Below are 27,141 nucleotides of genomic sequence, written 5' to 3'. Positions count from 1 at the left end.
TCACTCCCTGAGCTGAAGGCAGACGCCCAACCGCTAAGCCACCCAGGCATCCCTAGCTCATTGCTTCTGCTCAGCATTACAAGAGGGCTTTGTACGACATATTGCTAGCTAGGAAAAGATCAAGATTCAAATTTTGAAGTATGGTTTCTACTGAGTGCATATCATTTTCAAACCGTTGTGAAAAAATTGTAAGTTGAATCATCATTAGGCAATTAGCTGTATATCTTTAGTTTATCACAATCTTCAAGTGATCCACATACAGTGTATTGTACAGTGTAAGAACCTTATGATAGTCTATTTCCATTTCTCCCTGCCCAAACCTTATGCTATTGTTTCTATACATTTTACACTTGTAATCCTATAACACGTTCTTATTATTTTTACTTAAATAGCAGTTATTTTTCAAATGCTTTAAAATGAAAAGAGAAAGATTAGGTATTTATCCTTATGATTACTCCTTTCCATCAGTTTGTTCTATATCCAGACTTCCATCAGGTATCATCTTCCTTTTTCCAAAAGGATTTCTCTTATCATTTCTTGTATTGTGGGCCTGCTGGTGATGAGTACTTCAGCTTTTACGTATCTAAAAATGTTCTTTCTCCATTTTTGTGTGTGGTAAGGCACATAACAAATTTACCCTTTTAACGGTTTATAGATGTAAGTAAGTTACAATATTGCTAACTACATGTGCATTATTGTATAACAGATCTTTAATCTCTAATGTCAGCTTTGTTTTTGAAAATATTTTTGCTGGATATAGAATTCTAACTTGACCCTTTTTTCTTCCACTATTTAGAAAATGGTGTTCCAGTCTTCTCAGTTGCATTGTATCTCTCTTCCTCTCTTTTTAAAAGATTTTATTTATTTATTTGAGGTAGCATGCACAAGAGAAGGTTGAGGGGAGAGGGAGAAGCAGACTCCCTGCTGAGAGGAAGCCCAACATGGGGCTCAGTCCCAGGTCCCCAAGATCATGACCTGAATTGAAGGCAGATGCTTAACCGATTGAGCTACCTAGGTGCCCCTGCCCCCACTTGCATTGTTTCTGATGAGAAATTCTGTGTCATACTTACCTTGTTCCCCTATGTGTAGCATGTCTTTTTCTCTAGCCTAGTTGGTGGGAACAGGTGCTCTTCTTGGCCCTGACAGACATTTTTCCTTTTAATCCTTTGGGGGATAGATAGTTCTTTCTCCAGTGTTAAGTAGTTTATTCACAATGTGCTGATGAGTACTATGCCGAATACTACAGAGAACTCTGCAGATCTCCTGGGTTCTCTCTGCAGAACCTTCCCTTTTGGTACTCTGTCTTATGAAGCTTAGATGCTTTCATTTTCTTAGACCCTTGTTTCTGTCTCTTCAATTCATGAAGTCTTCTAGGCTCTGTCTTACTTCTCTTTCATGCTCCATGGCATAGAAACTTTTCCAGGATAGTAAGCTGAGGCAATTGTAGGGACTGTTTGTTTTGTTTTACATACATACATACATACATACATACATACATTTATTTATTTATTTATTTATTTATTTATTTATTTATTTATTTTTAAAGATTTTATTTATTTATTCACAGAGACACAGGCAGAGGGAGAAGCAGGCATCATACAGAGAGCCTGACGTGGGACTCGATCCAGGGTCTCCAGGATCATGCCCTGGACTGCAGGCGGTGCTAAACCGCTGCGCCACAGGGGCTGCCCTTGTTTACTCTTAAGTATTCGTTGTCCTTCATTGCCTACTGTCCAGTATTTGGAAAACCATTGTTTCAACTCTCTTCAGACTTTTTTGTTGCTTCAGGTATAGAAGGGTGAATTCATTCCTTGTTACTTCACCTCTTTATTTCCTTGCAATTTAATAGATTTTATTTGAGAGAGACACCACGTGTACACAAGCAGGGGGAATGGCAGAGGGAGAAGCAGGCTCCTCACTGAGCAGGAAGCCTGATGCAGAGCTCCATTCCAGGACCCTAGTATCATGACCTGAGCCACTCAGGTTCCCTTGCAATTACTAAAAACTAAAATTCATATAATGTAATTCACCATATTAAAGTGTGTGCAATTCAGTGGTTTTTACTATATTCATTGTTCTACAACATAACTATATTGTTCCAGAACATTTCCATCACCCTAAAAAGAAATCCCATACCTTAGTCATTTTCCATCCTACAACCTCTGCCACTCCCTGACAACCACTTACACACTTAATTTCTCTGTGGATTTGCCTATATCTGGACATTTCCTGTAAATGGAATTAAATAGTATGTGGCCTTTTATATCTGATGACTTTTACATTGTACAGTGTTTTAAAGATTCATGCATGTTGTAGTACTTCATTCTTTTTCATAGCTGATTAGTATTCCACTGCATGCCTTTCATCTTTGTTGGCGTGGAAGTCAGCTGCTGAATCTTTTTAACTATTTTCTCTCATGTAGTCCATTTTTGGCGTTTCCAGGGGACTTTAATATGCTGCCAGGACTGAGAATCAGATTTAGAAAGTACTAGAAGAGAAGCAGGTTTAATTAGAATAAGAAAATTACTTATCTGGAATCTTTTTTCTTTTGTCTTCCTCCATCTCTGTCTTCTTTTGATTGTGGAAGAGATACCTGATCAGTAGTTTTATTTTAAAAAATATTTTATTTGTTTATTCATGAGAGACCCAGAGAGAGGGGCAGAGACACAGGCAGAGGGAGAAGCAGGCTCTTCTAGGGGAGCCCGATGTGGGAATCGATCCCAGGACCCCAGGATCAGGAGCCGAGCCAAAGGCAGACAGTCAACCACTGAACCACCCAGACATCCCCTGATCAGTAGTTTTAAAGATTGACACTGATTGCTTTTTGTAATACATACTATTTGAGTAAATTGTAGAAAATGTAGAGGAGAAAATTAGAGACCATGTATAGTTTCACTAGTTAATACATAGGCACATTTCTTACTAGCCTTTTTTTAATTCTATATTTATTCATGCTATCTTTTTTAAAATGTTTTTATTTATTTGAGAGAGGGGGTGGAAAGAGAGAGCATGCGAGCGAGCATGCATGAACATGAGCAGGAGTAAGAGAGAGGAAGAGAGTAGCCTGACCTGGCTCAGGACCCTGGCATCCTGACCTCACTTAGCTGAAGGCAGACACTTAACTGACTGAGCCATCCAGGCGCCCTCAGGGCAGCATCTTTTTGGGTTTTTTTCAAGATTTTATTTATTCATGAGAGACACAGAGAGAGAGGCAGAGACACAGGCAGAGGGAGAAGTAGGCTCCCATGTGGGGGGCCCGATGTGGGACTCGATCCTGGGACCCTGGGGTCACGCCCTGAGCTGAAGGCAGATGCTCAACTGCTGAGCCTCCCAGAGATTCCCCTCATGCTAGCATCTTAACATTCTATGTACCTTAATATATTTGAGATTATCTTCAGTATATGGTTTTATTTTCTGCTTTTTTTACTTAACGCATAAATATTTTCAGATGTCATTATTTTTCAAGAAGTCTTACATGGCAATGTATTTAAAGCTTAGAAACATCAAACTGTTTTCCAGATTATACCAATTTACACTTTAACACATTGACTAGCACTCATTCTTGAAAGTGTCGGTTTTACTCATCACAATTTTACCAGCATTGTAAATATTGTCTTTCCAGCATGTTTTGTTTACATCAACTCTTTGTTTCATGTTATTATTTTTTTTCTTTCTTTCTTTCTTTCTTTCTTTCTTTCTTTCTTTCTTTCTTTCTTCTTCTTCTTCTTCTTCTTCTTCTTCTTCTTCTTCTTCTCTCTCTCTCTCTCTCTCTCTCTCTCTCTCTCTCTCTTCCTCTTCCTCCTCTTCCTCCTCTTTTTTAAACTTTAGGTAGGCTCTATGCCCAATGTCATGCTTGAACTCATGACCCGGAGATCTTGTTCTACTGGCTAAGCCCGCCAGCCACCCCTCTTCTTCCTTTTAGAAATCAACTTTAGGGCAGCCCGGGTGGCTCAGCGGTTTGGCGCCTGCCTTTGGCCCAGGGTGTGATCCTAGAGACCCAGGATCGAGTCCCACGTCGGGCTCCCTGCGTGGAGCCTGCTTCTCCCTCTGCCTGTGTCTCTGCCTCTCTCTCTCTGTGTCTCTCTCATGAATAAATAAAGAAAATCTTTAAAAAAATTTAAAAAAATAAAAATCAACTTTATTGAAGTATAATTTACATACAGTATAAAACATTTATTTTGTGTGTGGTTTCTTTATTTTTAAAAACAAATTCTCTGTGTAATCACCATTCCAAACAATAAGTAGAACATTTTATTCCCCACAAAAGTTCCCTTTAACCCTTTTTGCAGTCATATCCTCCACCCCCATTTCAGTGAACTAATGATCTGATTTTGATCACTGTATATTAGTTTTGTCTGTTCTCACATATCAGATAAAGGGAACATAACAGTATTTAGCCACTTGTGTCTGGTTATTTCTCTATGCATTTTTTTTGGACTTCAAAAATTTTTTATTCATTTTTTTTAAGATTTTATTTATTTATTCATGAGAGACACAGAGAAAGGCAGAGACACAGACAGAGGGAGAAGCAGGCTCCCTGCAGGGAGCCCGACGTGGGACTCAATCCCAGGATTCCAGGATCATGCCCTGGGCTGAAGGCAGACGTTCAGCCGCTGAGCCACCCAGGCGTCCCAAAATTTTTATTCAAGTACAGTTGACACACAATGTTATATTAGTTTCAGGTATACAACATAGTGACTCCACAATCCCATACATTATTATTCAGTGTACAACATGGGAAGTATAGTCACCAAGTAATGTTATTACAATATTTTTATATTCCCCATGCTGTACTTTTCATCTCTGTGACTTACATATCATGTAACTGGAAGTTTGTACCTTGTATCCACTTCACCTAGTTTTTTTGCCCATCCTCCAAACTCCTTCCCTAAAGTGGACTCATTTAAAAAAATTTTTTTTAAGTTAAAAGCCATTAATTAACATATATCGTTAGTTTCAGAGGTAGTGTTTAGTAATTCATCAGTTGCATACAACACCCAGTTCTCATCACATCTCTTGCCCTCTGTAATGTCCATCACCCAGTTACACTATCCTCCCACCACCCCCTCCCCCTCTGGCAACCCTCAGTTTACTTCCTACAGTTAAGAGTTTCTTATGGTTTGTCTTTCTGTCTGATTCTGTCTCATTCTATTTTTCCCTCCCTTCCCCCGTGAGCCTCCATTTTCTTTCTTAAATTCCACATAGAAGTGAAATCATGTGGGCAGCCCCAGTGGCACAACGGTTTAGCGCCGCCTGCAGTCTGGGGTGTGATCCTGGAGACCAGGGATCGAGTCCCATATCGGGCTTCCTGCATGGAGCCTGCTTCTCCCTCCGCCTGTGTCTCTGCCTCTCTCTTTGCTCTCTGAATGAATGAATAAATAAATCTTAAAAAAAAAAAAAAGAAGTGAAATCATGTGGTATTTGTCTTTCTCTGATAAAATTACTTCCCTTAGCATATCACCTATTTCCATCCACATTGTTGCAGATTTCATTTTTGATGGCTGAGTAATATTCCTGTGTGTGTGTGTGTGTGTGTGTGTGTGTGTGTGAGAGAGAGAGAGAGAGAGAGAGAGAGAGAGAGAGAGAGAGAGAATATACACATCTTCTTTATCCATTCATCTGCCAGTGGACATCTGGGCTCCTTTCCATAGTTTGGCTGTTGTGGACTTTGAGGTGCAGGTGCCTCTTCAGATCACTATGTTTATATCTTTTGGGGAGATACCTAGTAGTGCAATTGTTGGATAATAGGGTAGCTGTATTTTTAACTTTGTGAGGAAGCTCCATACTGTTTTCCAGAGTGACTATACCAGCTTTCATTCCCACCAGCAGTATGAGGGTTCCCCTTTCTCCTCAGTATACTTTTAAGATACATCATTGTGACAGGATGCTTGGGTTAAGATACATCATTGTGACGGGATGCAGTTGTCTGCCTTCTGTTCAGGGCATGATCCGGGGTTCTGGGATTGAGTCCCGCATCAGGCTCCCTGCAGGGAACCTGCTTCTCTCCCTCTGCCTGTCTCTACCTCTCTCTGTGTGTCTCTCTCATGAATAAATCATTACTTTAAAAAAGATCATTGTTGTGCATATCATTAGTTTCATCCCTTTTTATTATTATTATTGTTTTTTACCTGAGTAATGTTCTAATGAATGAATGTATTCACTTTGTTTACCTGTTAACTCACATTTGTATTGTTTGTAATTTTTGGCTGTTTAAAGTAGCAGCTAACATCCATGTGCAAGTTATTTGTGGACATGCATTTCAATTCTTGGGTGCATACTTATTTAGTAGGATTGCTGGGTGATGTGAGAAGTACGTATTTTTTAAAGTTATTTATTTGAGAGAGAGAGAGAGAGAGTACTTGTTGGGGAGAGCTGAGGGAAAGAGATAATCTCAAACTGACTCAGATCATGACTTGAGCTGAAATCAAGAGTCTGATGCTTAACAGACTGAGCCACTCAGGTGCCCCATAATAAGCATGTATTTATTTACTTCATGAGAAACTGCCCAATAGTTTTCCAGTGACACACCAACAGTTGGTGTTGTCAGTTTCTTAATTTTAGTCATTTTGTGATTATGTAGTCAAAACCTGTGGATTTACTTTGCATTTTCCTGATGTAAAGTTATTGAGCATCTTTTTTCTTTGTCTTTTTTTTTTTTTTAAGTTGAACATCTTTTCAAGTAGTTACTGGTCCTTACTATATTTTGTGAAATGTCTGTTTAAATCATTGACTGAATTTGTTAAAAAATTGGGTTGGTTGTTTATTATCAACATTATTATTATTTTTAAAGATTGTATTTATTCATGAGAGACACAGAGAGGTAGAGACATAGGCAGAGGGAGAAGTGGCTCCCCATGGGGAGCCTGATGCTAGACTCAATCCCAGGACCCTGGGATCATAACCTGAGCCAAGGGCAGGCACTCAACCACTGAGCCACCCAGGTGCCTGACCTCCTTACCCTCCTTTAATTCCCTCATTAATTGGCTGGCACCTTTGTCTAAAATTCATTCTCTATATGTGTGTATGACTATTTCTGGACTTCTGTGTGGTTGTTTTCTGTTGCTTTATATGTTATGTTAGTGACAGTGTTGATTAATTTAGCTTTATGATTTAGTTTGTAATCAGATTGTGTCCTTCAGATTTTTATTCTTTTTCAAGGTGATTTTGGCTATTTTTCTTTTGCCTTTCTATATGAATTTTAGAATCAATTTTTCCATTTTTGTTTTTTAAAAAAAACTCTGGGGTTTTGATGGAATTTATTAGAAATTTAGATAATTTGGAGGAAAATTTACCCAAGTAAAGTTTTTTGGAATAATGTTGACCCTTCCAGTCCATGAACATGCTGTACTTCCTTCTGTGTTGTTTTGCAAGTTTTACACATTTATTTCTTAGGCCTGTATCTCTTAAGTATTTAGGAGTTTGGATACTGTTGTAATGTTATTGCTTTTTATTTTCATATTTCAGTTGCCAATATGTGGAAATAGTTGAGTGTTTAATATTGACTTGTGATATTGTTAAATTCACTTTTTAGTTCTAGGAGCTCTGTTGAGATTCCCTAGGATTTTTCCCCCTATATGAAGATACCATGTACAAATAATTTTATGTCTTCTTTTCCAATCTGCATGCCTGTATTTTTTTTCTTCCTTCATTGTTATGGCTAGAATCTTAGGAGAAGTGTACGCCAGAAGTGGTAACAGACTTCCTTTGAATTTTTGTTTTTTTCAAGATTTTATTTATTCATGAGAGACACAGAGGGAGAGGCAGAGACTCGGGCAGAGGGAGAAGCAGTCTCCCTGCAAGGAACCTAATGCAGAACTCGATCCTGGACCCCGAGATCACGCCCTGAGTCAAAGGCAGACGCTCAACCACTGAGCCACCCAGGCATCCCAGATTGGGGACATTTCTTTCAGGGAATTTTATGTTATGAATGGGTGTTGAAAAAAGCATTTTAATTGTCAAAATTCCTAAATTTTTTTATCCTGTTTTTAAAATTCCAGTATTTTGAATATTGCACCTCTGTGATGTGTTTTAATAAAAAGAAACTCTTAGATGTGCCATGAACTATTGTGAACACGTTTTTAACTTAAATAATCATTACAAAACTTCTTTGAAGTATGTATTATCTAAGTTTTACAGATGAGCTTCAAATCATTATGTTCCAAAGGAACTTAAAATTTGTTTCCTGTTCTCTTCATTGTGGCTATATGAATATTCATTTCTAATAAGTGAGATTTGTTTCTCCTTGTGCACTATTTTGGTTTCTCCTCACATCCTTGTTGATTTTATTTTTTAGAGCATGTTAAACATTAACATGGTTTTAAAATTCAGAACCGTACAAGAGATATGCTCAAAGAATTGTTTCTTTCCTTGTCTATTCTACTCTTCATAATACCCTATTTTTAAAAATTTTTAGTTAACTGATAAATGATCATGTTTATTAAAGTTGCTTGTGTATTTGAGAAGAAGGAGCATTGGGTATAAAGTTTTATATATAGCTATAAGATCTGTCTTGTCTTACTAAATTAGGTCCATGCTTGGGCCCATGCTGTTCTTTGTTCACTTACCTTATGCTGCGAGTCACGTGTTAAAGTTAGTTAATACTATTAGTGTGTCTTTAATCAGTCCTTGCATATGTTGTAGCTTTGCTTTATAAAAAGGTTGTTTTATTTGATGCATAGATAACTGTTAAATACATATAGGATGTCCAAAACCTATAGATACAGACATGCATGAATGATATGTGGGTATTAAAAGCCTTTATTGTGATTGTGGTTTTTGGGTCATGCTTAATGCTCTTTGACTTACACTCTACATGTCTGGTAATTAGGATCTGCTCATTTTTCTTACTGTCTTCCATTACCTGATAAACTTCCATTCATTCCTTTAATTTTACTTTTTCTGAACCACATTTTTTGTGTGTGTTTCTTTTATACGCACTGTATAGTTGAGTCTTGGGTTATGAGACCAGTTGAAAATTTTTTCATTTTGTAATTCAGACAAGTTGAAATTTTTTTAGTTTTTATAGATAAGTCCATTGATATTTATTGATATGAACTGAAATCATTGGCCACTTAAATGACTGAGCCACCAGGTGGCCCTCTCTTTTTGCTGTTATTTTAAAAGATTATATTTTATATTTGAGACGGTTTGTATTTTTTCTTCCATTCTTAGTTGCATTATTTCCACTTTTTATGGAGATGTTTGTATATTAGTCTTTAATTCTCTTCCCATCTTTGAGAGATTTGTGGGTGTGTGGGTATAAATTTTTACTAGAATTTACCAGTTATCTCTTAGTTGGATGAAGCCAAGGTGAAGATGGACCATACTATCCAATATGTAGCTAGTAGTCACTGGTGGCTTTTAAGCGCTTGAAATATGGCTAGTCTGAATTTATATGATCCATGCATGTAAAATACACACTAGATTTTGTAGACCTGATATGGGAGGAAAATGTAAAGTATAGCCATACATTTTTGAATTGATTGTCGAGATGATAATGTTGTAGGTGAGTAGATGTGGCTTAAATAAAATATATTTTAAAAACTAAATTCACTTTAAGACCAGCTTAGCTGACTGTAAAATCCTTGGTTCATATTTTTCATTCATTGAGGTTTCTGAAAATGTTGCTTCATTGATGTTTTTGCACTGATGTTTTTGAAGTCTGATTTTAATGGTTTTCTTGCCATTTCATTTATTGTAATATTAATTTATAATAATCAGTACTATTATTTTATTATGATCATTTATTTGTAGTGATTAAGATTGAAGATTTTTCATTACTGAAGATTTTTTCATTATTTTTGAAATAGTTTTATTCAAGAATGTGTCCGAATTGGTTGTTGTTTTGGATTACTTTTGCCAGGTACTTGATAAGCTTTTTGTTTATTGCTGTAGTGAAGACTTCATAACCTAAAGTTTGCAAAAAAAAAAAAAAAGTTTGCTACCTGAGCCATTTTTAAGGGTACAATAGTTTTAACTATGCACAGTATTATGCCACAGATATTTAGCACTTTTTCATCTTAGAACATTGCAACTCTACCCACTGAACAACAGTTTTTTTCCTGCTCACATAGTCCCTGACAACCACCACTCTACTTTCTATTTTTAAGAATTCGACTACTTTAGAGGGCACCTGGTTGGCTTAGTCAGTAGAACATGCAAGTCGTGATCTCAGGGTTGTGAGTTCAAGCCTCACATTGGGTGTAGAGATTACTTAAAAGTAAAATCTTTGAAAAAAATAAAGAATTTGACTACTTTAGGTATCCTATAAGTGAAATCACAAAGGATTTGTCTTTTTGTGACCAGGACTGGCTTATTTCACTTAGCATAAAGCTCTCAAGGTTCATCTATGTTAGAGCATATGTCACAATTGCCTTCATTTTAAGACTGACTAATAATATTCCATTATATATATATACCGCATTTTGTTTATACCTTCATTTGTCAATAAGCATTTGGGTTCCTTCCATCACTGGTTGTTGTGAATAATGCTGTGGAGAACATGGATATGCAAGTATCTCTTCTAAATCCTGTTTTCAGTTCTTTGGGGTATGTACATAAAAGTGGGATTGCCAGATCTTATAGTAGGGCTGTTATTGTTAAAATCTGTGAACTTTTTTGGAGAACTTTTAAGAGTTACTCTCAGCAATTTTTAAGTATACAGTATAGTATTTTTAACTATAGCCACCATGCTGTATGTTAGATCCCCAGAACATATTAAAATTGTAACTGGAAGTTTGTACTTTTTGACCACCTTAATCCATTTTTCCCATCCCTCCTTGTAGTATTTGTCTGATCCTGGTATCAGGGTAATACTGGTTTTGTTAAATGAATATGGAAGTTTTTCCTTCTCAATAATTTGGCAAGAGGTTGACATATACAGAACATTCCACCCAACAATAGCAGAATATGGGCAGCCCGGGTGGCTTAGTGGTTGAGTACCGCTGTCAGCCCAGGGCCTGATCCTGGAGACCCAGGATCGAGTCCCGTGTCGGGCTCTCTGCATGGAGCCTGCTTCTCCCTCTGCCTGTCTCTGCCTCTCTCTGTGTGTGTCTCTCATGAATAAATAAATAAAATCTTAAAAAAAAAAACAGCAGAATACATTTTCTCAAGCACACACAGAACATTCTCCAGGATAGATTACATTAGGCCACAAAACAACTTTTTATCAAATTTAAGAAGGATGAAATCATACCAAGTATCTTTTCCAACCACAGTGGAATGAAACTAGAAATCAGCAAAAGGAAAACTGTAAAATTCACGAATATGTGTAAACCAAACATCACACTTTTAAACAACCAGCAGGTCAAAAAAGAAATCACAATGGAACTTACAAAACACTGAGACAAATGAAAATGTCATTTAACAGTCTCTTTTAACTGGTAAACTCAGTCCCAGAGAAAAGCTTAAATTGTTTACATCTCTTTCTTTGTTTTACATTATTGATGTTACTAATTAATTAATTACACAGAGACTTAGGCAGAGGGAGAAGCAGGCTCCCCATGGGGAGCCTGATGTGGGACTTGATCCCAGAACCTGGGGATCATGCCCTGAGTCAAAGGCAGACCCTCAACCACAGAGCTACCCAGGTGTCCCTTACCATTTAGTTCTATACCAGAATCAACCATTTAGTTCTATACCAGAATAAAAAATGACTTATGTACCACCATTAACAGTATTCCAAGATTCTGTATTTGTCTATATGTATACCTTTACCAGAGAGTTTTATGTTTTTTAATGTTTTTGTGTTGCTGTCTGCTGTCTAGTGTCTTTTTGTTTCAACTTGAAGGGACTCCTTTTAGCAATTCTTATAAGACAGGTGTAATACAGATGAATTCCCTCATCTTTTATCTGGGTAGGTCTTTATTCCTTTGTCATTTTTGAAGGACAGGTTTTCCAGATACAGTATCTTGGTTGGCAGTTTTTTTTTCTTTCTGTGCGTTGAATTTATTGGCCCACTCCTTTCTGGCTTGTATTTCTGATGAGAAATTGTTGATAATTTTATAAGTGTTCCCATATACATGATGGTTTGCTTTTCCCTTGCTACTTTCAAGATTCTTTGTCCTTGACTGTTGATAGTTTGATTACAATGTGTCTTAGTGTGGGCTTCCTTGAGTTTATCTTTGTTTCTTTCTTTTTTTTTTTTTGAGTTTATCTTTGTTGATATTATTTGAGCTTTTTGAATTTGGATGTCCACTTCTTTCCTCATATTTAATTTTCAGCCATTATTTCTTAAAACAAGTTCTCTGTTCCTTTCTCTTTTTTCTTTCTGGGGCTTCCATAATGTTTATATGGATCTGTCAATAGTGTCATATAAATCTCTTAGGTTTTCTTCATTTTTCCCTCCTTTTTTTCCTCTGACTAAATAATTTCAAATGGTTTCTCTTTGATGTCACTAATTCTTTCCTCTGCTTGGTGAAGCATGCTGTTGAATCCCTCTGGTGGATCTTTCAATTAGTTACCGTACTCTTCAGCTCCAGAATTTCTGCTTAGTTCTTTCTGATAATTCCTTTGTTTTCCTTGGTGTTCTCATTTGTTCATGTTTCAGCTTCCTTGATTTCAGTTAGCTATTTATGTGTTTTTTTTTTTTTGTAACACATTGAACTTTGTAAAGATAATTATTTTAAACTTTGTTAAATAATTCACAGGTCTCCATTTCTTTAGGGTTACTTTTGGGAGATTTGTTTCTTTGAGCTACATTTCCCTGTTTCTTCATGCATCTTGTTTTTTGCTTTCATTTGTGCATTTTATTTTTAAAATTTATTTATTTATTTACTTATTTTTTAGTAATCTCGACACGTAGTTGGGGCTCGAATCCATGACTCCCAAGATCAAGAGTCATTCTTCTGACTGAGCCAGCTAGGTGCCCCTAATTTGTGTGTTTTTAAAAAACAGTCCCCTCTCTTAGTCAGTTATGAATTGGCTTCATATCCAGAAGACCTTTTCTAGTAGCACAAGCAGGGAAATCTGGAAGAGTTGCATCTTCTCTGGGCATGTGCATGTAATTCCCTAATTAAAGAGTATTATTAGTTTTCCAGGAGTTTGTAATCTTTTGCTCCATCTGGTGTCTCTCTGCAGTGCTATAACTTCTTTGGTGCATCAAGGAGACTGAGTTCTCTTTTGTTCCGTAGGCATCCAAAGAATGCTGGCTGGTTCAGTCAGCCCTCTGAGTTAGCTGAAACAGAAGTTAGTCCCTTGGGGGGTTTCCCAAAAAGCTGGAATGTTGGATGTACATTCTACTTTTCTCTTTTCTTCCCTAGAGAGAAGCTGTGCGCAGAGTGTTTTCTTCTTACTGCACTGAGCATTGTCAGATTGTGCCTGTGGTGGTGGGTTTTTTGTGTGCTATCTTGCTCCATTATGGGTTTCTTCTTGATACGTAGACTCAAATCTATTATTTCCAGGTATTTTGGGGGGTTGTTGTTTTGAATATTCGTTTTGTTGGATTGTTTTGTTTCTCTTTCTCAGGGACTCCAATTATATGAATGTCATTCCTTCTTTGTTTTACATCTTGCCATTTTTTTTTTTTAAGATTTTATTTATTCATTCATGGCAGACACAGAGAGAGAAAGAGGCAGAGACACAGGCAGAGGGAGAAGCAGGCTCCACGCAGAGAGCCCGACGTGGGACCTGATCCCCGGTCTCCAGGATCACACCCTAGGCTAAAGGAGGCGCTAAACCGCTGGGCCACGGGGCTGACCTTGCCATCTTTTTTTATTCATTTTACTTTATGTCATTTTCATTCTCTTGGTCATTTAAAAACCTTTATGTGATATGTTTTTGTTGGAGTATATTGGCACTTGGCTACTAGTAATTTCAGTCTTCATCTCTGAGATAATTGTCTTTTTCCTTTTTTCCTGAGTTCTTTCCGTTTTTTTCCCAAATCCTTCCTTTTCTGATCTGTGTGTGTGTGTGTGTGTGTTTTCATATCTCTAAAGGTTTCTTTGGGGCATTAAGTTCATTTGTTGTGTTTTTCTTGAAGTGCAGAGTGGAGAGAATTTATTATTAGAGATATAATTGAATCTTTTAAAAAATTTTAATGATAGACTTCTAGGTTATCTTCACTTCTGTAGGTTAAGGGTGGCTCACAGTTTTACTAGTTCTATGGTGCCCTCTTCAGGCTCTGTAAAATGATCTGCTTTTGAGGAATAGGCAAAGAAGGGCTTGTCTCGTTTTGGCTGTTTTATAGCTAGTATTTCAAAATCCCCATTACCTTGTTTTCTGCAGGACAGATGAACTCAGTTTTTATCTTTTCCTTCTCTGCAGGGATTCAAAACTTCATCTTTTGATTTTGATCTCCCAGAATTTTGCCACACTGGTTTGTTTGTGCTGATGGTTCATCTCTCATTCTCTTTGTTCCTGTGGCTTTATAAATTTCTTAATCCTTTATTGGTAAATTTACTATTGTAAGATGGTGAAGTAGATACATGTAGGCATTTAGTCTGCTGTCTCTAACTGGGGGTTTTGCATGTGAATTTTTAAAAAACCAATAAATAATTTTTGAGGTGTGTTTGTGTGTGTGTGTGTGTGTGTTTAATGTAGCCTATCTTAATTGATAGATTCTGATACCCAACAAGTTGGGGCATGAGCTTGGCAAGATGGAAAAGAGACATACAAACAAGGGTTCAGATTTCAGCACTGCTGATTTCTACCAGTGTGGCCAGAGAACCTTGTTAGTTTACCCATCTCCAAAAGAAAAAAAATTCTGCCCTGCACGTTGCATGGTTGTGCTTGGTACTTACATATGACTAAAAGCCATAAGTTATTTAGTTTCTTTTAGTTTGCTTTTAACAGTTTCTCATATATTGCCAGGAAAAACAGAAGGCACGGAGATATGTAAATATCTAGGAAAACACCAAAAAATATTTAGGTATACTACAGTACGTTTCAAAAGGATATTTCAGAATGTAAGAGTCATAGGAAGTGACTTTGTGTATTTTGGTGGTGAGTCTATTTAAGATGAAAAACTTTTTTTTTTAAAGATTTTATTTATTTATTCATGAGAGACACACACAGAGAGAGAGAGAGGCTGAGACACAGGCAGAGGGAGAAGCAGGCTCCATCCATGCAAGGAGCCCGATGTGGGACCTGATCCTGGGTCCCCAGGATCCCCAGGATCACACCCTGGGCTGTAGGTGGCGCTAAACCGCTGCACCACCGGGGCTGCCCAAGATGAAAAACTTTTATACCACTTTTTAAACTTGTGAAAATAATACAGATTTATTATAGAAAATTTGGAAAATATGAGCGAGCAGACACACAGAAAAATACATGGCCCACCTAAAAAAATTTTTGTGGCATATTCTATTTTATATTCTTCTAGTTTATTTTCTCTACACTTATATTCATTTATGTTTATACATGTTATTTATATGTGTTATGTTTATACATGTAAGCCAGCATCCACCCACCTGTCCCTTACCTCAAAAATATATTCTAACATCTTTTCAGGTTAAGAAAGGTCTGCATTATGTTGTTTTTTACTACTACCTAAGAGTTCCATTTTATGTATAAAACATGATTTATATATCTAACTCTGTATTGCCACTTAGACTTTATGGGTTTTTTTGATGTTATAAACAGTGCCGTGAGAAGTATTTTATTTAGTCATTGTTGCCCATTTGTATGTTGCCTTTGATGAATTTCCTAATGAAGTTGGTGGGTCAAAAGAATGCCTTCTTAATGGAAAAGAAATAAAGTAGCACTTGGTTTTTAATATACTTTTAAAAACCAAGTAACTTTACTAATGATAATGCAGCATGTAACAAGGAATCATCATTATTCCTACCAGTCCTTTGCCTCAATAAAGACAAATGAAAACTCTGGTACCTAGTTCCAGGATTTTGTATGTTTGTCACTGGCGTTTGTTACTGTATGAAGCACAGGCCTCAAAAAAAAAAAAAAAAAATGAAGCACAGGCCTCTAGCAGTCATGTCATTGTTGATTTTTTTTTTCCTCAGTTTTTAGATTGAGAGTCTGTCTGATAGTATGGGGAGGGAAATGATAGCTGAGGATTTATTTTAGAGCTAAATTTGGTCTGTAAATTAAAATGGGGGAGTGTGTCATGATCTGGCTCCTTAGTTTCTGGCTGCAGCTCTGTCATCTGCCAGCTGTATTAACAAGAAGAGAGTCATCTATGATCTATTTTTAAATTTCCTCACATGTAAAATTAAAATATTAAATCTTCATCTATTAAAGATGTATTTCAATAATTGGATAATACCTAAAAACGTTTTGTACTTAGAAGAAAGTCCATTATATATCAAAAGTATCTCTTCAGATCAAAAATGTGCTACCAGTTAGCTCAGTTTCCTCTTTGTCACCCATTTTTCTAGAATATTAGCATTACAAGTACATGGTTTTTTATTTTTTAAATTTTATTTTATTTTTAAGAGAATTTATTTATTTGAGAAAGTGAAAGAGAGCACAAGTGGAGGAGAGGGATAGAGGGAGAAGGAGAAGCAGATTCCTTGCTGAGAAGGGAGCCTCTAATGCAGGGCTGCATCCCAGGACCCTGGGTCCATGACCTGAGCCAAAGGCAGATGCTTAACTGACTGAGCCACCCAGGCTTTCCTGTTTTTTTGTTTTTGTTTTTTTTTAATTTTCAGGCTGCTTTTTATTTTTATTTGTTTTTTTTTAAATTATTTATTCATGATAGAGAGAGAGAGAGAGAGAGAGAGAGAGAGAGAGAGAGAGAGAGAGAGAGAGAGGCAGAGACACAGGAGGAGGGAGAAGCAGGCTCCATGCCGGGAGCCCGACGTGAGACTCGATCCCGGGACTCCAGGATTGCGCCCAGGGCCAAAGGCAGGCGCTAAACCGCTGAGCCACCCAGGGATCCCCCTTTCCGTTTTTTATTTTTAACAGCCCATTTTAGCAAAGATGAAATAGTCCAATAACACTCAATTCAGAGTGCTGAAATTTGATTCTCCTGTGTTTATACCATAACTAAGAGCAAATCCTTTGTTTCTTGAGTATCATTTATGTTATAATATCTATTCTTGTCCCCAGATTTTGAGGAGTTAATAAGCATGTGATAATGGATATACTCTGAGAACTATGAAACATTATATAAATGCAAGGTGGCTTTTCATATTGTATCACTTTGACCAGAGGGGTGAAATGTCAGCAAGTAGTAAGAGTGTAGGCTTAAATAATGCTAGCAATTGCTCTTTCAGAGCCTGGCTTTCCTCATTTCTTGATGCTCTCTGTGGTTGTATTTGATCCTCTCACAATTTTTTAGTTAACTCAGAAGTTTTTATTACTAAAGATTCTAAACTGATAGTAATATTTGTAGGGGGTGGTGTATTTAGTGCTCCAAATTGGGATCCTATCCTATGAAGAAAAACATACTTCTTCCTGGTATTGGAAGTGGAGAAACTCAAATCTAAGCTAGCACCCACCCGTCTTTTATTTCAGCTGCTTGCCTTTTATTGAATGTGTCTGAGATTGCCTATTTTGAACATTTTTTTTCTCTGCCTCGATTGTGGTTTTTTGGTTTTGGTTTTTGTGGGGTTTTTTGGCTTTTGCCTTGCTAAATCTCTGTTGATCCTGAAAGTTTTAGTTTAGATTTTACTTTCTTTGGATATCTTTCTCTATCCTCCTTAGACAGTGGTTTGACTAATTGAGAAGAGAGATGCTTGTCAAGTCCAAACATGATTGCATAATTAGGTATCTCTCTTCTACTAGCTAAATTCCTTAATAGCAGAGTTTCTCATTCATTCTTATAATTCTCAGTAACAGGAGTAGTATCTGATACCTACTAGATGCCCTGAAATAGTATTGAAAGAATGACACTAATAAATTCTTAGCCAGTACTCTTTTATCTCTTAGGTAAATTACAGAATGTCTCTCTGATAAGGTGAGACTTGAGGGAATTTCAAGAACAATCTTTTTGGATATTTAGGAACTTTAAGGAAAGGCAGTGTGGCTACAATAAAGGATGGGTAGGGAGAGGTAGAAGCTAAGGTTAGAGAAATAAGGCCTTATAAGTCAATGATCATTTTAATCTTTGATCTGAATATGAAGAGGATCTATTGGGGAGTGACATGACCTAATTTGCCTTCCACAAAGTAAAAGTACTTTGTTGAGAATGATCCCTTGTGGCCAAGGGAGAAAGTAGGCATTAAGTGGTAGAGCCGATGAAAATTACTAGAATCACTATGTATTTTTAATAGGAACTTTTGTTTAACCTTAGTTTAAAAATACTTGCTGTGATAGTAATACAGTCTGTTGAACATTTTTTTTTTTTGAGTTACTCAAAATTTTTTACCTTTGAAGTTTCAGGTGTGTAATTGCAGAAGATAATTAAAACCTGTGACACAAATACTTTTTCTGTCATTTGCATATTTTCCTGTATCCTGGTACTGGTTGACAAACATCTCTGTTAATGTAGCAAACAAGGGATCAGTTTTCTTTTAATTGATATGTTAAATTCTAGTTTGGGAATATATGTATATTTAATCTTTAAAGAAAATTCTGTGTAATAAAATTATAAACATCTAAGATGATAACAGGATGAGCACAAGTATTAAGAGACATCATTGGCAGTGTTTTCTATAGTTTTTTTTTCTATAGTTCTATGCTGAAGAATCTATAATTCTTAAATCACTTTGCAGTTATTAAATAAAGTAAATTTTAAATAGCATTATGCATTGAATTAACAATATTAAAACGACTTATGTTGCCTACTTTACATTTTCCAGGAACATCATTTACAGCGAGCTATTTCAGCACAGCAAGTGTTTAGAGAAAAAAAAGAGAGCATGGTCATTCCAGTTCCTGAGGCAGAGAGCAACGTCAACTATTACAATCGCTTGTACAAAGGAGAGTTTAAACAGCCAAAACAGTTCATTCATATTCAGCGTAAGTTTGTTGATTCATTGTTTTCTGTTTGTAATTTAAATTTATCAATCAGTGAAAATCCTTTCTCTCTTTCATGCCCAAAGAGATTTTAATTTTTCAGTGCATATACACTGATTCATAGAAATGTAAAACATTATGGAATAAAATCTCTCTGTGCTTAACATCTGAACTTGGAAATCATTTTGAGTGTTAGTTGCATTTGGAACATTTGATCTTTAGTATAGAATTTTGTGTAGCACTTATATTTTATTATTATACATCTAAAAGTTGGTGGATTACTGTACTCAAATTTAAGATTTATTTTTAAAGGCCTAGTGGCTATTATGATGCTGATTGGGGTGAATCTTCAGAAATTTTTTAGAATTAAATTCTACCCCTCTACATCTAATTTTTATAAAATTCTATTTCTGCCTCCTTGATACTCTCTTATTTTTCTCCCTATTACTATTTAAATAACAACCATCTCTTTTCTTAAAACGGTTTCACTAATGTCTTATTTTATTTACTACTCTTCTATTGCCTTTCCTTACCCTCTTCTAATGTATCTTCTCCACAAAGTCCACTGGCACCAGAGTGGTCTTCCTGAACTGTCAATCTGATCTAATTTTTCTTTGGCTTAAAATCATGCTCTTCTTTACAGTCTATAAGAGAAGCTTTCAAAGGATGGGTCAGACAGATGCTCATGTTTTGGTATCTTGTCTGATTGTGTAAGAAAAAGCCTTGGGTAATTTAGTTAAAATTGAGATTCCAGGGCTCTGGTTTAGGTCTGCCTTTCTGAGGTATGTGGCCTGGCAATAAGTATTTTTAAAAAGTTCCCCAGGTAATTATGAAATCTCTCTAGATTTAAGACTGACTATAAGACTGACTTTTCTATCAGTTCTAAGATGCACGTTTTTTATTGATCATCTTTGGAATGAGATTGCATATTAAATTGCTGTTGTCCTGAATTCAGGTCTATTTTATCTAAAGAAAACTTATTTTTGCTAAGCACCTAGGGATACTTCCAACAGGAGACCACTTTAAAGTGTTTGTTGTTTACTTGTTTTTAGTCTGTACTGGTAGCTTTAGTTTAAGCTTTAGACCTACCTAGAGTTCAGTTCTCAGGGGGAGATTTTCCCCTCCACCTTTCACATACAGTTGAGAAATGAAGTTCCTTGCTGTTCTTTCTGCATAGTTGGTTTATTTCTTTATCTTAAGCTGAGTTTGTTACCACTTAGTAGTGTATCTTTATGCAGGAATATTCTATTAAACTTCTTAATAGACTCCAGCAGATGTGTTTTTTTTTTCTTTCTTAGAGTACATATAAAGTCATGATGCACCTTGTAACTGATGACAATTTAGATTTGACGGAATTCATAATAGCCAAAATCTCTAGTTTGAACACAAGACCCTTTGTGATTTTTTTTTTCCTGTCTACTCTATTAACCTCATTTCCAGTTGTTCTTCCCCTCACTCTCTTTAGTATAGAAACTAAGGTAAATTACTCACATTTGCCTGGTTGTTTCACGTTTCACACTTCCTTGCATGTGCTATTCAAGTCCTCTTTCCTGTCCTGTAACTCATTTAAGACCTAAAACTCCCCTAAGAAGCTTATCCTGACCTTGTTCATTTGACCTCTGATTTTTACTTATCTTGTTTTTGTTGTATATACCTCTATTAGAGGACTCACTGTACTTTATTAACCGTTCTCTTTCTCCTTTTAAACTATGAGCTCCTGGGGCAGAGACTTATGTTTTATTTTCTCTTTGTGTCTTTAGATGAAAGCTCATGGCTTACAGATGCACAATAAATGGCATGTGTGTTGACTGAATTGTTTTTAAATGACTTTTAAAAGGCTCTTAAATATCAGAACCATTTTCCAGAGATTCTTTGAATTTTGAGAGAAATACGATACAGAAATTATTTATGTGATTTTTTTTTTTTTCCCTCTGTGTTCTTTGACTTTGAGCCCTTTATCTTCCTGAATTTGCTTTGTGTTTGTATCGGGAAGGAGATAACTATTCATAATAGGAATTTTAAGGATTTTTCAAGCCAAAGTGTCTGTCGTAGTTGTCTTTGTATTTTTAGTAACAGTTTAGTAACAGCTAGTAACAGCTAGTAACAGTTTAGTAACAGCTAGACATCAGGACCATATGTAAAAACCACTCTAGAAAACCAAGAAGGAAGAAATTGGGTGTAACCCACCTGGGTCAAACCCATTAGATACAAAAAACATTAATCTTATGTTGGCTTTTAAATTTAATTTCATTGTGTAACTGTGGAAGATAGAATAAAAATAACATTTTAACTTTCATTTTTTTCTTTTAGTCAAAGTAGCTATTCTACATACTATACACAGTATTCTGTACATACAAGTATTGTTTTTTCTATGTACATTTTAAGCTTCTCAGATTTTACTATAGTCTGTGATTGTCGTTTTCAATGCCTATTAATTTTTTATCAAATTGATATTCCACATTTCATTACCTGTGTGCCTATTACTGGCCTTAAACTTGTCTCTACTAAAACTTAAATTCATGTTATCATAGAGATTTTTTTTCAAGGAAGAGCTTTTTTTAAAAAAGTTTATTTATATTTAGTAATCTTTATACCCAATGTGGAATTTAAACTCACAAATCTGTATTCAAAAGTCACATGTTCTTCTGACTGAGCTAGCTAGGGACCCCTCAAGGCAAGTCTTTTAAATATTTTGTGACATAACTTCTTTCTTGAGTCCTTAAGTATAAGAATTCCAGAAAATATTGCTCTGGCTTTTTCCTTTTGTTCTTTACATAATAGATTTCAAAGTATCCCTATTTGCCTGGCTAGGAAAAGACGTACAATTGCCACAGTAGGGTGGACTAGTTCAGGTCCATCACATTGTTTGCCTGGGCTTTGGCAGAAGCGTCTTTATTGGTCTACACTGCTGCTAATGTGATTATTGTCCATTTAGAGTTGTTCAAAGCTTCTCTGTTGTCTATCGGATAAAATTTTAGTTTTGTACTTTAAGGCCCTTCTTTGTGCCTATCCAGCTGTGGTTCTCTGTGGGTTCTTCCACTAGGACACCAACCTTACTGAGTCTGTTGGAAGTAATGGTCTATTTCCTTCTCTAGATGGTAGGATCCTCAGCAGCACAGTTTTACCTCATTCACCATGCAGTCCTAGAATACAGCCTCAATACAATTTTCTTTTTCCAATTCCTCTAAGCCTTCACACTTTCAGCTGTGAATTAATGAGCTCCTTGCAGCACTCTGACTTATGCCATATTTTCTCATACCTTCACACTTTCACATACCTCTTTACTTCTGTCCTCTCTTGTTAGCATATAACTTGTTCTCTGTCTCATCTCCAGGATTACATATAACAGCCTTCTCTAAGCAAAATTCTTGGCACTGTTTACCTCAAGCCTTCCCATGTGCACACTGTCATTGTGGCATTAACCACCTTTGGTTGTGATTGTCTGCCCTTTGTTGTCTCACTAGGCTATAGCAGTCATTAAGAGCAGGGACATATTTTTCCTTTTCCTTTCCTTTCACTGCCCAGTTGTACCTAGCATGTGGGTGTATGCAGTTTAATATTTGCTGAATAAATAAATGAGTGAATCAGTGGGTGATTGAAGATAAAAGTATACACACTATGGCATTTTTGAGATACTGATCTTGTAGGAATCAAAATAACAGAATTGTACACAGAATCAAAAGTAACAAAATTGATATGTACAGTGAAATTGAGGACCTTTGTGGATCCGAGTTGGAAATGAAAAGTGAGCTTTTTATTTACAACAGTGTCATTTTAGGACAAAACTCATATATGCCAGGAGTTGGGAGTAGAGTGATTCCAGTCTTGGTATGGATGAGGCACCATTGTTTCTTCCCATCTCTTTCAGTACTAGTTCTCCATAGTGGCCTGTGCTGGTAGTCTGAGGAACTTCTTTAAATCAGAAACATTGGGGTATTCTTTCCAAGTTGGAAGCATCTTGGAGGCATAGAGTTTTAGATGACGTAAGATACTCCAAAGTGTTCCTCATTTGGCTAATTCTCCACACTGGTCAGTTGGATGACACCTGCATAAGATGCTGCCTCCATTTTTACTTACTGTTACAACAAGTTTACTTTGGGTACCTCAACCCAGATGTTATAATTCATTCATTCCTCTTGGAATTTAAGAACTTCAGCAAATTCAGAACCCAAATTTTTCTCCTTGAGGATATGACTTTGATTACATTGTAATAAGTTCCTTATTTTGTTTTTTTTTTAAGTTCCTTATTTTGACCTTCCATTACCCCTTTTATTTAATATAATATTATACAGTTGACATTATCTCAGAATTTTAGAACATGAAGGAACTTGAGATACTGTTTCAATATTGTTTTCGAAGTGTTCTGAAGTTAATTTGTATCTAGTTTTGAATTCCCCTAAATGGATCTGCAAACTAGGACTCCTTATCTTTTTTTTGAAAGGAAAGGTCTCTTCCTCTTCTCACTGCATTACACACCTACGAACACAGATCAGCAGACCATCTCACCCTGCTTCTTGGCTGAAAGAAAGGAGAGTTTAGGAGGACAGATATAGGTAGGAAGTAGCCTCCTTGTTATCTGCCAGGCAGGGAGAGGAACTTACTGAAAGGAGGTTGACTTCTGCTATTTGTATCGGCAACAAAAATAATAAAGCCTTGGGAAAGTGCCGATCTTTGCCTCTATAATACATAACATGTCAGTACACGTGAGGGTGGCTTCCTCAGTCTGATAAAGCTGACCATTGTCAAATCAACATTGGGAAAAGAAGAAACTTATTCAACGTAAAGTGGACCAATATATTCCACTGCGTTTTCAGCAGGAGTGAGATAGATGCTGGCCTAATATCTAACTTAAGTCTCACTATCCTTGCAATGGCCGTTGCTATTCTCATTAACAAAAATGATGATAATTGACCCTTTATGCTGGTGGGACAAACGTGTTTTGATTGGCAAGCATTGGAAAAGATCCCAAATGAAGAGTATTGCTTTGTTTATACAGTAAAACTCCTTAGTTTGAAAAAGGATGCATTCTAAGAACATCACTTTTTGTAAAAATGTTATTGGGTGTATATTAATAGGTGAATTGAGCATGTGATGAAATGAATCACACATTTACGAAAATAAATATTAGAAAAAAACAGTGCCGTGAATACAGAAGTAGAGTGTATCAGATTTGTGGAGAACACATTCCAGGTGAAGCTAGATTCCACACTGGGATGATTTGAAGGCATGATAACAGGGACAGTGAGCCAGGCTAGACCCTGACGGCAACTCACGTTCAGATCAGCTGGCTCTAAGGATCTTCCTCGCTTCTCAGGATTATGCTGAGCCTCCTATTCTTGGGTAAAGCTGTTAGTGTGGGTGTGAAGGCTGAAATGGTAGAGCAGTACCTGGGTAGCTATGAATACAGGAAAGAGGAGGAAATCCAAAAGTCAGAAAGTGTTAAAGTAATACCAGGTGTTTGGGGGGAAAAGCAAAATAATCATTTGGTGGTCTGACTAGAGAGATGAAAAAGAAGTCGGAGTACAAAGAGAGTGCCTTTTGGGCCTTTATGTATTTATTTATGCCCACTATTAAAAAATTGGAGTGACTGAGTAAAATACATCATAGACTAAAGAGCATGGTTAAAGAAATTGAGAAGAAAACAAAGACACTACAGTAAGAGGTTAAGTCTGATGTGTAATAGTACATATTTTAGGCATGATGCAATTAATAGACAAAAGCAGAAAAGTAAGATTGGCTTTAAGGTGCATATTTCAGTACAGGTTTCCTGGCACTGAAGTGTTTAGAACTCTCCTGTGGGGCCACACAAAGAAGATACTGTGATGTAACCCAGCACACCTGGTTTTGTTAATAGGGGTTACCAGAAACAGGCTTTCAGCATATTTACCTAGCAGCTAGTATCTCCATGGAAGATTCTTCAGTGACACCGCACTGCCCTGAGAGTTGGCACCTTTTAGCATTTTGTATGTCTTCCTATCTACCTTAAAAGACTAAGTTTCCTTCCCATCTTACTCCGTAATACAATTTAATGGGCTGCCTACCTATAAAAATATTTTCTTACATGCATATTTCCTGACAGTTTTAATTGAAGACTAAACTTTTCTTTCCACAGTTACGGGTAAAAGGCATAGTAAAATAGCATTTAATGATTGCCATGCCCAGGTCCTGTTCGTGTTTTACATGTATAAAGTCAGTTATGCCTTAAAGGAATCTTACAAGGCAGCCAGTGTTCTTACTCCCCTTTTAAAGAAATATTTCATAAAGAGTCAAAGTAATGCAGCTAGCAAGTGGAAGAGTCAGAATTTGAACCAGGTCCTCTGGCTCTAGAGTGTGCCTGTTTAACTCTGGTATAGTTTTTCAGTCATAGCTTATCATTCTAAGATGCAAATACTGATACACATTAAACAAATACATTTCTGTTCAAATGTGGCTGATGATAGAATCAACAACGGGAGTAAAGAATTCCTTTTTTCATTTGTTTTGTGTGTGTGTGATGGATAAATTGCAGGATGGAGGATGGTTGTTGTCAATAGAAAAGGAAATCCTGGATGTGAAAGGCAGATACAAACACTTGTTATGACACTTTGCTGGTTTGGCCTGTCAGGGTTGATTGATGAATGGAAGAGCACTGTGCATGAGGATGAAGGAGATGCCAGGAAGAAAGAAAAGCTTGAAGAAAAGGGAACCATGAGAGTAATCTAAACAAGTATAAAAGCACATTTTTCAGTTTTGCTTAGGGTAGTGAGGAACTCTGAAGACAGTCCTGCAACTTTCATGGAAGGAGGTCCAAGTTGGGAAAGGACAGTGTGGCAGTTAATGATTTTAATCTCCCAACTAAATGTTTACAGTGGACAAAGTTTGCTTTGGGTAGAATGGATTGGACTTCATAGGACCTTGATCAAGTAGGTTTTATTGTTTATGTTTAAGAAAAAAAAATCAGTAAATAGTACTTCTCATGGTTTTTCAGAAAAGGCTAAAATGGGAAATAGTTATGTAAAAGATGAAAAAATAAAAGCCTCCATGATGGTGTTTTTTAAATAATCCAAGATAGTATTTTAGTGATTAAAATAATTTTTTCTCACATTCTTTGATAGTTAGTAATCAGAGTTATAGGACCCCCTTTTCCCCCCCGTGAAGGTTAAGTAAAGCCTTCCTTTTCCCTCTAAATTGGACCTTGTTTGAAAATACTTGCTTCTCATCATTGGCTTAAGCATCTCCTTTGTGGGGCACTAGAGTGGCTCAGTCATTTAAACATCCATTCTTCTTTTAGGCAATAGAGATAGGATCTCTCTCTTGGGTCATGGGATCAAGCCCCGCACCTGACTCAGCACTCTTATTACACTCTAATTAGTGCCCCTCATTACACTTTAATGAACAAGGAGTTTTAGACCCAGATTATTTGTGGGTTTGTTATTAGTAAAATAACAGAGATCATGACCAAAGCCCAAGTCAGACACTTCGTCAGCCAAATCACCCAGGCTCTCTGTTCTGTGACTTATTTATTATTTTATACTATTAGGTATTAATAGCATGTATATTTTTGCACATATATAGTTGTAGAATTAGTTTATACTGGTTAAGCAAAGATAACTGACTATACCCAGATATCTAAGTGAGGCTTTTGCCCCCCATTCTATGTTACTGAATGATTTGATTCATTGAGAGTGAATGAGAAAGATAGGAGGTCTGAACAGAAAGTAGGGAAGAATCTCAGGTAGTACATGGAGATCACTGACCCAGAATATTTTTTAAAACACAAAATTGTTTTCACAAAGTAATAGATTTTATTTTTAATAGGTAATGCATTCAGATGATTTCAAAATAAAAAGTATGAAAAAAAACCAAAAAGTATGTAAAAAACAGGTTCCAGTCGCCCTTCCCTTATTTATTTTTTTTTAAAGATTTTATTTATTAATGAGAGACACAGAGAGAGAGGCAGAGACACAGGCAGAGGGAGAAGCAGGCTCCATGCAGGGAGCCCGATGTGGGACTTGATCCCAGGTCTCCAGGATCACCGCCTGGGGTGAAAGCAGGCACTAAACCGCTGAGCCACCCAGGCTGCCCTCACCCTTCCCTTATAAGAAACCACTTTTATTAGGCTATGTGTTCTTTTAGGGTTTTGTTATGCAAATAAAGCCACATAGGAATTTATATTTTTATATCTCCTCTTACACAAAATTTAACATACTATATGTACTTTTTGGCACTTTGACTTTTTTTTCTTTTCCTTTTCTTTATTAAGAGTATAGTCGGGAACTTATCCCCCCCATAACAGCATGTAGAACA

General features: G+C 36.5%; 1 protein-coding gene across 2 annotated transcripts in view; it reads left to right on the top strand.

The window, feature by feature from the left end:
• LOC129514576 (enhancer of polycomb homolog 2) overlaps positions 1 to 27,141 on the top strand; it is a 118,811-nt gene that overhangs the window by 31,160 nt on the left and 60,510 nt on the right. For both annotated transcript variants that reach the window (XM_055333254.1, XM_055333253.1), the window contains exon 2: positions 18,699 to 18,858. In XM_055333254.1, the coding sequence (XP_055189229.1) occupies positions 18,699 to 18,858 (160 nt within the window). The remainder of the gene's footprint in view (positions 1 to 18,698; positions 18,859 to 27,141) is intronic.

The sequence above is a fragment of the Nyctereutes procyonoides genome, unplaced genomic scaffold (genome assembly GCF_905146905.1).
Source record: "Nyctereutes procyonoides isolate TBG_1078 unplaced genomic scaffold, NYPRO_anot_genome, whole genome shotgun sequence".
NCBI lineage: Eukaryota > Metazoa > Chordata > Mammalia > Carnivora > Canidae > Nyctereutes > Nyctereutes procyonoides.
Note: the sequence above shows the minus strand (reverse complement) of the source record. Positions and strands in the feature narration are given on the sequence as shown.